Consider the following 14,063-nt stretch of genomic DNA (forward strand, 5'->3'; position numbering starts at 1 on the left):
TAATTAAAATCCATGATAGATACAAAATTTATTTATAAAATGAATATACACGTAAGTTTCTTGGTTTGGAATGATATATACAACGCGTGTATGCAATATTTAATATTTTAATCGATTATAAACAAGTTATCAATAATTTAAAGACGGAATTACAAATTTTGTCCTTTAAACATATACAATTTATGGACCACGTCTTTTAAAAATTTTATTTACAAGCGGTGTTCTTTACATAATGTTTTTGTTTGATTTTCGTCATTTTGACTAACTGGCATCCAAAAACCCCGTTATGTCTTGGCATGTGAGGGCATTTAAGTCTTTTTACGCATACTATTTAAGTATTTATAATTAAAAAACAAATTAAATATATTATTAGAAAATGAAACTATATAAAATATGTTAAACAAAAAACAAAAACCCCGTTAAGTCTTGTCATGTTTGGATTTAACTAAGTTTTTGGATGACAGTTAGTGTAAAGAACAAAAAACGAATGTGTTTTGTCATATAAAGGACACCGTCCACAAATACTTTTTTAAATACCGAATCCATAAATCTCGTATATTCAAAGGACAAAAAAGTTTTATCATCCATGCTTTTCCATATCAACCAGCATGTTACAAGAGTTTTTAAGATAACATGTAATTGTTTCAGTTATTTAGAGCGTGAAATAATACTAGGGGTAAGCATATGATACCTAACTGGTACAGAACCATTAATAAGTTTTTAAGAAAGTCGAGTTTAAGATTGAGAAATTCGAGATCGGATCGTTGCGTTCCATCTTACAAAGAGCTTAATGTTATAGTGCAAATCTCTTTAGTGCACATGTCACACATCCAATATCATAGATAATTTTTATGGTAACAAACACACATGTTGCTTACCAAGTTGTGTTATTAAGATTGTTAAAAAGCTCACCACTTGAAAGTTGTTCAAAATCAGCTCACTTGTAAATGAACCGAGCTTTATTCAACGTAAGCTCGCTCAAATTAAAACCTAATTTTTCATATCTTAAATTATAACTCAATCTCAACAGTCAACTGTAATAATATTCTCACTTAGTATCAATCCAATACTCATATTTTCCGTAGGAATAAGCCCGATGCTTAATTATAGGTCTTGCAATCATGAACAGCTAATCGATTCAATAGATGGGTTGATCTGGGGTAGAGGTAAGACCCTATCATAGCTTTGCTATTGGTGGGATATACCGAGTACGATGATGATGATAATGATCTGGGTAAAAAAAGATTGCATTCGTTTTTTTTTTTGAGTCCACTCAGACAAGACAGTGGGTCAAAGTAGATCAACTTAAATGAATAGCACGTCAAAATAGGCCACTCTTAAAACACTTGATACCTTAAATCGGATTCCAATTGGCAAGTAGCATCCATGACCATGTCAACAATGCCCCCTCCGTGCTGAGGGCACCACCACTACGGTCTCTACAACTGCCGCAACCACCTCCACACCATCATTGCCGCCTTCTCAGCTAGGGACTCCACCGCGGTTCCACAAACCCTCAAAATAAATATAGCATGTGAACCTATTTTATAGTTTATTTCCTGAAACTCATTCCAATCTAATGTAATTCGTTGCCTGTTCTAACTCAATTTCACTTTTGCTCAAAGCTGTACCGACATTCTGGCAAAATAAAACTTGAAAAACATACAAGCTGGCCTGACCCTTTTCAAGCCGATCTGGAGCTCAAAATTTCAGCTCGTTAAGATAAACGAGCATAGCCAAGCAGACTCGTTTAGCTTTGAGCCCGAGCCCAAGCTGAAGCTCACTTTGCTAGCCTTGTTTACACCCCTGGTTGTCAGGTGCAATGCACTTATCAACAACAATTGCAAATTGCGGAAATTATCATTAAAACGCTAATGTTCTAACCAGTTCATAAATTCCAAGCCACCAATCATAACCAAGTCAAGCTAAGGTATGTTTCTAGTTTGCTTATGAACTTAAAAGCTAGCATGTATACCTACACATTGTATGCCTCAAGCCTTCTTGCCACATTCAGAACCAGGGATGCCAAGTTGGATCCATCATGCACAAGTTTCTGGGGGTAAGAGCTGCTTCCACAAGTTCGGTTACACCTCTCTGCACCGACTGCGGTGGGTCCACTGAATTCTCGTCCTGAATCCCCATCAAACATATATTAACCAAAATTCAAAAAGTCTAATATACATAAAGATCAAATGGATAAATATCTACCTCCTCTGCTATAAACTGAGGTGCAATCCCATTGATCCGCCCAATCACTTCCTCCACATTTGTGGTGATCTTTTGCCTAAATTCAACTGGGTTCAAACTACCACCACCAACCACCGGAGCCAATGGCATTCCAGGAGGTCGTCTCCACGACCATGATAACAGTTCATCACGGAAAAACATAGCTAGATGATGCCACAGATGTTGACTTTGCTGTAATTCACATGTAGAGTCAAATTAACCCCCCCGAAATATCACTAATTATGACATTTAGAACTGAATTTAAAAAAAATTGTTACAACTCACCTTGGGAGAAACAACAGCTTGAGCTGATGCACACATGGCCGACACGATGAGACCTTCGACACCAAAATGGGAGAAAAACGCCTGCAAATTTCTAGTCAACCGAAATGGAACCGGTTCGTTAAACTCAATCATACCGTTGGCATCATACGCTGGATGAAAATCTGTTTGGAATATCTTCCCGGTGTTCTTAGCAAACAATATTTTGTTCGGGGACCTTCCGCCAATTTGCAGCATGAAAGATGTGAAACTTGAAAGTGCCAGCTGGATGGCAAACTGCTTTTTGAAAGCCCACATGTGATTTCCACTCAACAGTGTTTTGTACATGTACTGAGAGAATATGTTGTCAAACACATAATCTTTTGTGATGTGGTTGTAAGCTTGTAGACGAAGATCCACTACAGTTTCAGGGGATATTTGACCCGAAATCGCTTGGTTTAACTGCTCCTTGAAATAAGCAATTGGTTGGTCAGCCTCTTTATTGTTTCTTGAACAATGGTTTTCATATACCTCCAGAAAAGTACTGTATGTTAAGTCGTCTTCTACCATCCGAACCTGTAGAATACCAAAACTTGTAAATGTTATAACATCCTGATTTGTGAACATATATGTACAGATGTGATACCTGAGACCAAACAGGGATGATGATTGGTGTGTGAATGCTGATGTGGTGGCGTCTTGATTCTTTGTGCTTATCAAACATACGATTCATCACACGGAAAAGCTGTAATATTCTTTCATCACTTCTGGCATTTGGAGTCAAAGATGTTTGGACAATAAAGTGGCGTTGGGACCCGTCAGAGCCTATGAGAGTCAACCGACGGAAGCTGCTACCATGCCTACGCACGATCGGGATATCAGGCCCCACTCGGTCTAGTTTCACAGTATGATCAGGGGCCACTTCCTGCAGTCAAAATATAAAACATTAAGGTTGACGTAAAATAAAGAAAAGTAATGATGAGTATATTTAGGTTTCTAACTTACTTGATCAGTAAAGTATTGACCAGGAACCTCAACTTCAACCACATGGAAGTCACGCAACACTCGGCTTTCTTCTTCGAGTTTTAAAACAGCTGGAAAACGGTCTTCGACATTACTTTGAAGAATATTTTTCCAGTGTTTAAGTCTTTCGGTGAGGTCAGATAAGGTGGCCGGGAATGTAGACGCGCTTTCTGGATCAAGATCGCGCTCAAAATCCTGCTTGTATTCTCTCACAAACTCAACATGTTTGTTAACAGCATCTGCTGAAAAACACGCCCTGCAAACACCTGATAGCTCCTTTTTAAGAGACTGGGGTACCTCTGCGGTTGTGGCAGTTGGATACTTGTAACAACGGTGGAGTAGAGCATTAACCACCGCCAGTAGCCGCTCCTCTGGTAGTGTCACAAATCTTGAACCGATTTCTGTTAGTAAACTCTGTCAAAATGAGAACAAATGTCAGCAGTTAGAAAATGTTAGCAAATGTCTAATTATGCATTTATACCTCAAGTTCACTAGCTAGGTTGCCGTGTTTGCCTCTGAGTGCTTCCATAATATCTTTAGCAGCATCAAAAGCACTAGCAGCAGAAGCAACTAAACCCATAGCATAATTACGCCTTATTGCGTTCTGACCACCATCGCTATTGGTGGAAGGATTCTGCTGGTCATTACCACCTTCAGTAGCTGTGGATCGTTCAGGTTCTTGACCCTGAGAGCCACCACCCTCGTGTGACCCAACCGGACCGGTTGACTGGGCTCCTTGATAAATCTGAGTGTCTGAAGCTGAAGAGCCGCCAGTTTGCCTGGCATTCCCGTCAGCTCCACTAACCATGTTTTGTTGCAGCCTTTGTTGAGCCATTGCCATTCTACCAAACTCAGTTTTATTTGCCACGTCACGTAGCTCAAGCAAATACGTTCGCAGCCAGTAATACAATGCCTGCAGCCAGTAATACAATGCCTTATTAATATGATATAACTTATATCGAGTTCAAGGAGTAATACAATATATAACATATTTACCTGAGGGTATACGGTTGCAACTTTTAGCAGAACTTTTTTGCAATGTGGGGCTTCAGATCTTTGTAAAGAGAGTAATAGTTGGGGAATCCAGGAAAGCCAGACCCAATGAGGTATTTGATCAACAAATTTATCAAATGCTCTACCCACAGGCTCATTTGGAGTGTCGAAGCTGAGAAGGTATAAAACACGAGCAAGATGGCTTCTGGAATTAGGACTGCCAAATTTAATACCTTGAAGAAAACAACTCACAGCATACTCTAACCAAATCTCATCATGTGTCTCTTTGAAAGCCTGTAAAATGATTCATTGTAAGCAACTAAGCATTGACTGACGAATTGGCAACACTGGAAGTTAAAGGAATAAATACCGTATCACAGTAGCTTCCCCAACTTATCCATCCTTTAGGCAGGTTCTTGAAAAGGCTGATGGCATTTGAATATGAAAGATTGGCTCCTTCAGCATCACGCAGCTTCAATAAAAAGTCCCCTTTAAGTCGGAAAATTTCTGCCTTGTGTTTGACGGAAAAGTATTCCAGATTAGTACTGTTAATCAAGTTAAGACCACTTGTAAGCTCTCCCTTCATTTCTAGATATGCCTTTGCTTGCTCTCGTATCTTAACAAAAGCCTCCTGCACTTCCATGGTAGAGTGGCCGTACATTTTTTCCAAAATGGTCACACAAACATCATGAAGACCCTGCTTGCGGGCAATGTGGGCAAGTTTATTAACGTTCCATGCCTTGTCACGGTAACCGAGGTGATGAAGTGGAGAATTTGTGTTTGCGTAATCTTTAAATGCATCAATCACGGAGTTATACATTTCATTCCTCCACTGAAGCAAGTCATACCAAACAGACAAATTATCCCAGTCATTTGGAGTTCTAAGCCTCCAGGTTTCAAGAATGTCTTTTAAATCAGCATAAGGACTATTTGCACTTAATTTGTTACCGTTAGCAATATCTACTAAAACTCGAGCAGATTCTTGGACCTCAACTAACTGTTGAAATTGCTGCAAAAGAGGAATCCTGGCATGAATAGACATCTCGGGCAACTGCCACCATTGTTCTAAAGCAAGGTCAACACCTTTACCGACTATATTCTCAGCGTCACCGACACCATTTGCATTTTTTTCGTGTAGAGAAAAATACGCTTGGATTATACGAAGATTTGGGGTTTCTTCAACTTGAGCCTTTGGAATTACATTATCTCTTAAATATGCCCAATCAGGTTGCTTCCAGAGACTATCAAGTAGTATTTCGTAATTGTCAACAAGTTTACCAAAGTTTGTCAGCACGTCCCATTGACTGAGTTGACTCGCACAATGTAACCATTGTTCCTCCCAAAGACACATCTCAGCCTTGGGAACAGTGTTATTGTAAGTGCCTTGGGTTGCCTTAACCATGGCTTGGTAAAACAAACTCTGGGCCCGTTGCCAGTAACCATGTTGAACAAGTGATAGCCCGACCCGTGTTTCAGCGGTAATTGATCGTTTCTTCCATAACCCATATCTCATATCGTCCTCATTTAGCAAACGGTAAAGTTCGGCTAGAGATTCGGAGCATTTTGTTTCATTCAAAAACAACATCACATGGCTTTCTAGAAGATTTAATGCAATGTGCCATGCATTGTAAGTCTTTCCGATATATTTTATGAGTTCACTGGGCATTCGAGGTTGTGGGTGACTTAATTGGAGTCCTTCTAGAAGAGCTTGCACAACATTTGGCCTGTGACCCTGCTGCTTTTTATGGTAATCTTTTGAGAAGAGAGAGATTATTGGCTTAGCAAGTTTGACTTGTTCATCTTTGCATAAGGTCACCCAGACAATGGGAAACACCAGCACCCATAAATGATATGCAACATTTGCATCTGTATGAGCGAGCTCTCTCAGTGGAATTACAAGATCACCAACCTGCAAGAGAATAAAAGAAGCTTAACAAAATCCCAAGAATAAAATTATAAGTTGGTACTTGTGAAGACAATGATGATACCTGAAGCCGGCTCATTTCACTCATAAACTTCGCATGCTTTGAGACAAGAGAATCAACTGTTAAGGGAACATCTTCTGCCACCTCAGATCCAGATCCATCAATAACCATAGATTGTACTCCAGAATGTTCTGGAAGGGAACCTGCAGCCAGAAGAGACGTAACCTTGGCAGAATTTGGAGGAAGTGTAATCGGCTTATTCTCCACTAAGATGGCAAGAAGAAGATCAAGCCCTTGTTTCAGCCAGAAGACATCACTCAAAGCCTCCCAGTCTTGAACTTGAATAATGTATTGCAGCCGTGTGAAGAGCGTTTTCTGAAGAGACTCATGATAAAGGGAGAAAAATTTCATCCTCATCACAGGATCTTTTGCTCTTAAGCCTAGTAAAAACTGTCTCTCTACCTTCTGAAACACTTCTTGGCGTAAGGACAATGGGTACCTGTGAGTCAATCAAAGGATATAAGCTTTAACAGGTTCATGCTCATTCACCAACATGTTACTATAATATTCAAAGTTTATGCTTACTTATTTGCATCTGCACAAAGCCCATAGAGAAGCTCAAGATACTTCTGGTCCCACTCTTCAAGAGAACTTGTGGAAAAGTTCTGTTTGTCAACTTGAGAAAGCTTTTGAAGGAAGGATACGACTTCTTTTGGAGTAAGAAAAGAAACAGAAGTATTAGTCCCTCCAGACATACCAAAGTCTTTATCAACCCATCCCTTTATTACATCAAGGATGCAAAGAAGCACTGTATGATCGGTTCCTTTTTCAGAGAGCAAGGAATTTAGAATTTGTGTTATTGACTTTTTGAAGTCAGGCACAAGTGTGACCCTTTCACCAATGAGTTTCATGACAGATTTAAGATTAGAAATCACCACTCCAACATCAGCACCTTGACGAGAAGAACTAACTGCAGAATCTGGATCTGTTCTTTGACCCTGATTCAAGGAATAATTACATATTAGCTGTATAAAAAATAAGCAGACCAAAGTATTCTATCAGATTTTGAAGACATACTTGTCTTGTATTGGACCCAGGTGCAGATGCCAAATCACGAGCCAGACGTTGGAGAACCCGAACCAAATTAAAAGGATCAATGACACTCTTTTGCACTTCAGCTAGGGTTTCTATAATATACAGCACAAAACTAATCATAGAAGCAGAGTTATCTTCACCAGCTGTTTGAGGAGCTGCAACAGAAGCAAGGTGCTTCTGTATAAGCTCCTCAACTTTTTGGTACAATGCTTTAACATCCTGTGGGGTGCTAGAAGCTTCTGATGGAAAAGCAGCAAAAACCATTTTCAACAAAGAGCACAACGACTTTCCAGCGTCTAACATTTTATACTTGAAACACGGCTCAAGTATCTGCAAAAAGAACATTATTGATAATTACTGTTAGACCTTTGAGCATAAATATGCAAGGTGGCATGTTAACACACACACTTACTTGAGAAATATGAATGATATTATTGCGGATGAACAAATGGGGTTGTTTCTCCAAAACTTTATTCATCACATCCAAACCCTGAGCCAGCGCAGTGGATGGGTCCTTTGACTGAGTTGGTGGAATGCTGCTCAGAAGCTTCTCTAAATAATTGAATTTTACATTAGCATTTGGCCACACTTCTAAAGCTTGAGACAAGAGCTCTAAAGCTTGTTTATACATGAGACTTGCTTCCTTGTCTTTAGGCTCTATCACCAATGCTACCTGTTAAGTATATATTATTAATCAACTACCGACTGACCTTATATGATTTTCACAAAAGTCTATACTTAAGAAAAAATACTAACCCTTATCAGAAAGTTGATTATCATTTCCTCCATTGCAGCATTAGGCTTAAATTCCTCATCTGGTTGTCCACTAGATCCTGGTGTTTCTATATTTGGAATTGAGGAGGCACCACCAGGTGACATGACACCAAGAGACTGAAGACCAGGCTCAATCTTTAATGTGGGTCCATCAGTTGACCGTTTAGATTCAGCGCCGTTTGAACCCGGGTTTGACCCATCATTACTCTGACTAGTGCCTTCACCATCATTGACTATTTTCATCTCATTTTGTCTTTGTCTCTCCCAATTGACAACCAATCCAGCAAGTTCAATTGCAAGTCGCCGGTTCTCTGTGGTAGTATTATAAGGTAAACCAAGGCGACTGAGGGAATTGACCATTTGAGGTACAAACTGAGCCCTACAACTGTAGAAAAGATCTGAATGGCGAACAATAAGTTGGAAAATATGGATAAGATTTGGAATCGAATGTCCTTCCTCCACAAGAATCTTTTTTGTGTAGCGTATCCAAATTGGCATACGGGAATTATCACCAATTGGCAACCTTCGTGGAAGTGCTGGCATTAATATATCAAGAGCTTGTTTGACCAACATTTTATTCTCTGGTTGACATGTCCGAAGTAGGGCAACAAACACCTGCAAATTTAGTAGTGCAATTAGTTAGTAAGTTTCCCAATTTTCATCTCAATGTGTCTCATATTCATGAATATACCAGCAATATAATCTTTTCTGGAGCTTGATAGGCCTCCAAAAAGTGGCATACATTGACAAAAGCCCACTGCTTGCTAGCACTATCTTCACGTTTTAGGTGATTCCACCCAAAGTTTATGAGTTCCTTTCTATGATGAACAAGATCAGTTTGGAGATGTTTGAGAAGTAAAGTAGCAAGTTGTAGTAACTCTATCCTCAAAGGCTCGTCATATTCAGCAGAGACCTGTACAAGAGAAACAGATTAGCCTGGAGCCTTATTGATTTGAGACGGCATAATTTGTATTGTTAAGTTAAAAAGTAAGAAAAATAAAATAAGGGTTGGTTATTTACCTCTTCAGGAGGATCCAAAAGCTTCTCAACAATTGTTTTGATTATGGCAGGATCTACAACCTCCCATGTCTGCCCATTCTGAAATGCATGAGCCAGCATTGGAAGAATCAGCATTTGCATGATGACCACCAAGTGATCGTGAGTCATTTGCTTTAATTGGAAGATGTCTAAAAAGCGCAAAAGGAGGGTTTTCTTCATACTGGGTGGGTAACCCTCAGCCACCTAAATGAAAATGATACAATCAGACTTGAAACTATATATAAACATAAAGTCTTTATTTGGAAGATATATGAAGTTTCATATGCAAATATCTATTTTCAAAGTAACCATACCTCAATTATGTAAAACTCCTTCAAAAAGGTAAAATCAATCCGTGTATGGTATAAGAAAATTGAGAGGATTTCAAACAGGACATTGACTTCTTTTGTGTCATGGCGTAAATAGTTTAAGAAGCATTTGACCAGCCATTTGCTCTCTTTTACCTGTGTTTTGTTGTGACAGACAAAATTAGAATATCACACATTATATGACAACCAGAAAACAAGTTTGTTATACTAACTGGCCGGAGTATAATACTTACTTGCACCAAACTCTGTTCCTGCTTATCCTGCAACCGAGAAATTCTTGCAGGGGACTTCCACAAAAGAACCAATGAATCAAAAACAATGCGGTTACTTTGCAACCATCCAGGAATGAGTTTGACCAATGTTTTTATAAGAGCAAGGCCCTGAAAATAAGCATCTGGCGAAACGTTAGGGACAGTAGGGTTAGATGGAGGCTGAGCATTGTCATCAGCCACTGATGAAGAAGTTTCTTGGGATCCCTGAGCCACTGATGCCTCAGCTTTAGGGATGAACTCAACAGGGAATGCACTTGAGAGTATCTTCGATGGTGACTTTGCAAGTTCTTCTCTCAAGGGCTGACCAGCATCTGACCGTATGATGTACATCAATCTGGATCATGCTCAAATGAACAAGCTAAATGAGAACTTCACCAAAATAAGAAGTTTAAACTTAAAAGTTAAAATAAATTTGAATCCTACCGGCGGAAATACTTTGGTTCACACAATCGAGCAAGAAAATAATCTACAGCAGCTTGTGGATAACGATTTAAAAACTTCGTTAGTGGAAGACGATAGGGACTGTTGATCTCACTATAAAACTGTCCAGGTGGAAGAGCTCCTTCTAAATCAATAGTCAAAGTTACAAGTTCATCAAGAAACTTCCCTGCTGCATTGGGGAGTAAGTGAAAAAGCTCGATGATGGCTGCATTAAAGTTAACAGGAGTGCATTTAAATATGATAAAATTCTTACTTTATATAGGGAAAAAAGACCATCTTCATCATCAAAAAGACAAAAACACAACATACCAGCTGCTATTTTTGGTTCTTCACCGCTTTTCCAAGATTTTTGAATCTGTTGGAGTTTTTCCGGTTCCAACCATCTCTTCAAATGCTCCAACAGTTTGCCTCCCAATGCCACATTAAACCAATTTGCCAAAAGTTCAAGGAGGCGGGCCAGACCCTGTAGTAGAGGCATATTGAGATTCTTGGTATGTGCCAAGTTAACTAGTATAGGCCTTAGGCTGCTTTGTAGAAGTTCTTTAGGCATTCGTTGCTGCAAAATAACCTAAAATGCAAAAGACACCCAAATAAAAGGCAAGAATCAGTGGCTTAATACAATAAACACTAGTTATATACAACAAAACTTTATCAAAATGCACAAAATCCTACTTCGTTGCAGCAATAACAACCATAGATATCTATAAAAGGATACCTGTCTCAATCCCTCTTTAGCGACGGCTACAATTTCTGGTGTTCTGCTTGTCAAGGACTTGAAAAACATGGAAATGATTTTTGAACGTAGCTCAGAGTGATTTTGTGTCCTAAAATCTGCCCACGCCATTGCTGTACATAAAAGTTCAATGCAAGCTGTGCGGAGTTTGGTTAATGACATGGCAACTTTAGGGTTCATAAACTTTGCAACCCACACAGTCTCATCAGCCTCAGCAATCTGCAACGCCTCTTGAAGAAAGTTGACTAATTCTGGAGTCAACTTAAGAAGAGGAGGCCTCAATGCAAGGCAAAAATTCAAAGCTGTCACAGTCCCAACCTATTAATACAGAAAGAAAGTTAGACAGCAAAAGCACACAGAGAAATCATGATTGATTAAATAGTTACAGGGAGTATGTGGTTGACCTGTTGGTCAACATTCTTTGACCTAAGAGGGCGCATTAGAAGAGACTGAAGCAAAGGCTGGTATAATGGTTCAAGCAACTCAGAAACTTCACTACCGGTTCTACTAGCCAAAAGTGCCAAACAGGACTGCACTATTTTACTGACTCTGACAGTTGCATTTGTATTTAATAACTCTGAAGCAAGAAACTCAACAACTCCTTGAAAACTCTGTCTACGTGCTTCACTGTTTGCTTCATCAACATTATTAACCACCCGGAGGACCTGAGTCAGCACCTGACTAGTTTCTTCTTGCTCTTTTGCAGCATAAACAGGGAGTCTTTTAAGAACAAATACAAGCCCTCTTACAACTCGCATTTGGAAAACACATAAAGTTTCAACAGTAACTTTTCCCACTAAAGCACCAAGACCAATAACCCCACCCATTTGAGCTTGCCAAGTAGATCCATAACAGCAATGCAATAAACGAGGTAATAACTGATCAAAGATAGGAACCCTGACACTAGGAGGTGGTGAATAAACAGGGCTCATTGATGGACTAGAAACAATCATAGGAGTACCGGGACCCCCTCTTGACATGAGCACATCAGCATGTTTGGATCGAGCTAGTAATAAAAGAGTTTCAGAAAATATATTTAGTGCATTGAGGGCTGCTTTGGCATGAAGTCTGTTTTCATCTGCAAGCACTTCCACCAGAGCATCTAGAAAGATCAGTGGGTCCAATTCTTTTAGATTTGAGCTGTTGCTGTTTCTTTGTTTAGAACTGTTTGAAGACAGTAAAGGACCACCAAGAGGAATGGCTGAAACAGGAGCATTAGTAGAAGAACTTTCCAAGTGAAATATGATAGCAAAATGGTGGCAGATATTAGCAACGTATTCATCTTTAGGGTCATCTAAATCAGGCTCTGCACTAGCAGCAATAATGGTCATGAGAAGAATCTTGAATACGGATTTTTCAGCCATTAATTGTGTTTTGGTCTTAACTCCCAAGTCAGTCTGCAAGAGAAATTAATAAGCATCAAACTGAAAATAAAAACAAACATGGCGACAAAATTAATCATTTCCAAAGTAAGAAAAGAGGCTTAACAGAATAACAAGCATTAATAGTAATCAAGATAGAACTTGTAATTAAACTAACCTTCACATCAGACGCTTCCGATTTTCTCCAAGATGGATCAACCGAGGAGACCAAAACAGTCGATAAGTGTCTCGATATTAACACATCATCAATTACACGACCTGGCAAATCAAGCTGTGATGATAAGCATACTCTAAGAAACTTCAAAGCTTGTTTTCTATAGAAAGCATCCATGCTACCACTCTTGTTCATAACAGCTGCTATAGCAAGATTAATACATCGATCCAAAGGTACCAGAAACGGAGTTTCAGGCTCAAATGTAAGAATTAATCGAAGACCGTGCTCTGGGTTTTCCTTACACTCAAGTGCAAGTGGCTCTTTGAGAAACCGTCTATTACGACCACCTAACTTGCCAAGTAGTTGTAAAGATTTACCGCCCCATGGGTACGGTGCAGGCCTTAAGTGGGACCATAATGCTAAAATCACATCAGACATCACGTTTGCCATACTTGGTTCAAGAAAATCAGGATTTAAGCTATCAATCCAGAACTCAAGTGTCCTTAACCCTAAGGCGACCAGTTCATCACTCCCATTAAGACACATTACAAGTGGTTTCATCAGTCGAGGAAGGTGAGGTAACAATGAACTTAACCGCGCTGGGAGTGTTAGGCAAAGCTCAAGTAAAAGGTCTCTCATTTCCTCAGCTGTGGGGCCCTCAAGCATTGCCAACAACATATTTAAGCATGGTTGTAGTGTGGGAATTAAGTCCCTTAATAAAAGCTCAAATTTTCCACCAGCTAGGGCGCGGAACAGTGTTCTAAGAAGCTGTAAGTAACCAAGTGGTCTCTCAACTTCACTGGTATTTTTCATGCAGGCTTCCACAATAACAGGAACATGGGGCTGCAAAATGCGCTCACATTCTGCTGGAGCTTTGGCCACAGCACCAAATAAGAACCGGAATAGATGTAGAACAAGTTTTGCTGCAGGGGAGTCCGGATGTTTCAGAACATCAAGTTTGCTGCTGACTAGGAAATTAACCAAGACATCTGCAAATGGTCTGAAAACCTTGGGTGCTTGAAGAAGAGTAGAAAATATGTGCACAAGCTGTGTGTTGGATATCATGCAATCAAAAAGCTCTGGCATGCATAATGAGAACATATCCATGAGATCTCGAGGTTCCATAATAGCCAAAATCTGGGTGAAAAGATGGATCATTTCTCTTTCTTCATCTTTCTCCTTGAAGAGAGCTAAGCAACGAACACCACTCTTCCAGACACCAGAAGCTCTCCACACCTAATCAAATCCATTTCACAAGTTAGTATTAATAATCATGTTATTCGGTGATAGCATTTATTGTATAAACAATAAATAATTAAATACCTCTTCTTCTCTCAGCCCTTTAAATGGCTGGCCTGTGGCTGAATTAGGTGGGGTTGTTGGAAGCATCTGTGGAGGTGTACCATGGGTGGAAGTT

The 14,063-nt window shown here is 39.6% G+C and overlaps 1 protein-coding gene across 1 annotated transcript in view; it reads right to left on the reverse strand.

Annotated features, from left to right (window-relative positions):
• Window positions 1-1,841: 1,841 nt before the first annotated feature.
• Window positions 1,842-14,063, reverse strand: part of LOC143573690 (uncharacterized) — a 23,729-nt gene continuing 11,507 nt past the window's right edge. The window contains exons 11-33 of the mRNA XM_077058500.1: window positions 13,970-14,063; window positions 12,650-13,882; window positions 11,515-12,507; window positions 11,093-11,428; window positions 10,687-10,945; window positions 10,360-10,582; window positions 9,898-10,270; window positions 9,650-9,799; window positions 9,318-9,539; window positions 8,989-9,210; window positions 8,280-8,912; window positions 7,936-8,196; window positions 7,506-7,853; window positions 7,014-7,426; window positions 6,492-6,927; window positions 4,874-6,412; window positions 4,507-4,797; window positions 3,992-4,423; window positions 3,493-3,924; window positions 3,134-3,412; window positions 2,512-3,063; window positions 2,209-2,418; window positions 1,842-2,130 (exon numbers count right to left, since the gene is read on the reverse strand). The exon at window positions 13,970-14,063 is cut by the window's right edge and continues 58 nt beyond it. Coding sequence (XP_076914615.1) covers window positions 2,011-2,130; window positions 2,209-2,418; window positions 2,512-3,063; window positions 3,134-3,412; window positions 3,493-3,924; window positions 3,992-4,423; window positions 4,507-4,797; window positions 4,874-6,412; window positions 6,492-6,927; window positions 7,014-7,426; window positions 7,506-7,853; window positions 7,936-8,196; window positions 8,280-8,912; window positions 8,989-9,210; window positions 9,318-9,539; window positions 9,650-9,799; window positions 9,898-10,270; window positions 10,360-10,582; window positions 10,687-10,945; window positions 11,093-11,428; window positions 11,515-12,507; window positions 12,650-13,882; window positions 13,970-14,063 — 10,051 coding nt within the window. The 3' untranslated portion in view covers window positions 1,842-2,010. The remainder of the gene's footprint in view (window positions 2,131-2,208; window positions 2,419-2,511; window positions 3,064-3,133; window positions 3,413-3,492; window positions 3,925-3,991; window positions 4,424-4,506; window positions 4,798-4,873; window positions 6,413-6,491; window positions 6,928-7,013; window positions 7,427-7,505; window positions 7,854-7,935; window positions 8,197-8,279; window positions 8,913-8,988; window positions 9,211-9,317; window positions 9,540-9,649; window positions 9,800-9,897; window positions 10,271-10,359; window positions 10,583-10,686; window positions 10,946-11,092; window positions 11,429-11,514; window positions 12,508-12,649; window positions 13,883-13,969) is intronic.

The sequence above is a fragment of the Bidens hawaiensis genome, unplaced genomic scaffold (genome assembly GCF_021521415.1).
Source record: "Bidens hawaiensis isolate Kalapana, Puna unplaced genomic scaffold, B.hawaiensis_p1.1 tig00026611_1, whole genome shotgun sequence".
In the NCBI taxonomy this organism is placed as follows: domain Eukaryota; kingdom Viridiplantae; phylum Streptophyta; class Magnoliopsida; order Asterales; family Asteraceae; genus Bidens; species Bidens hawaiensis.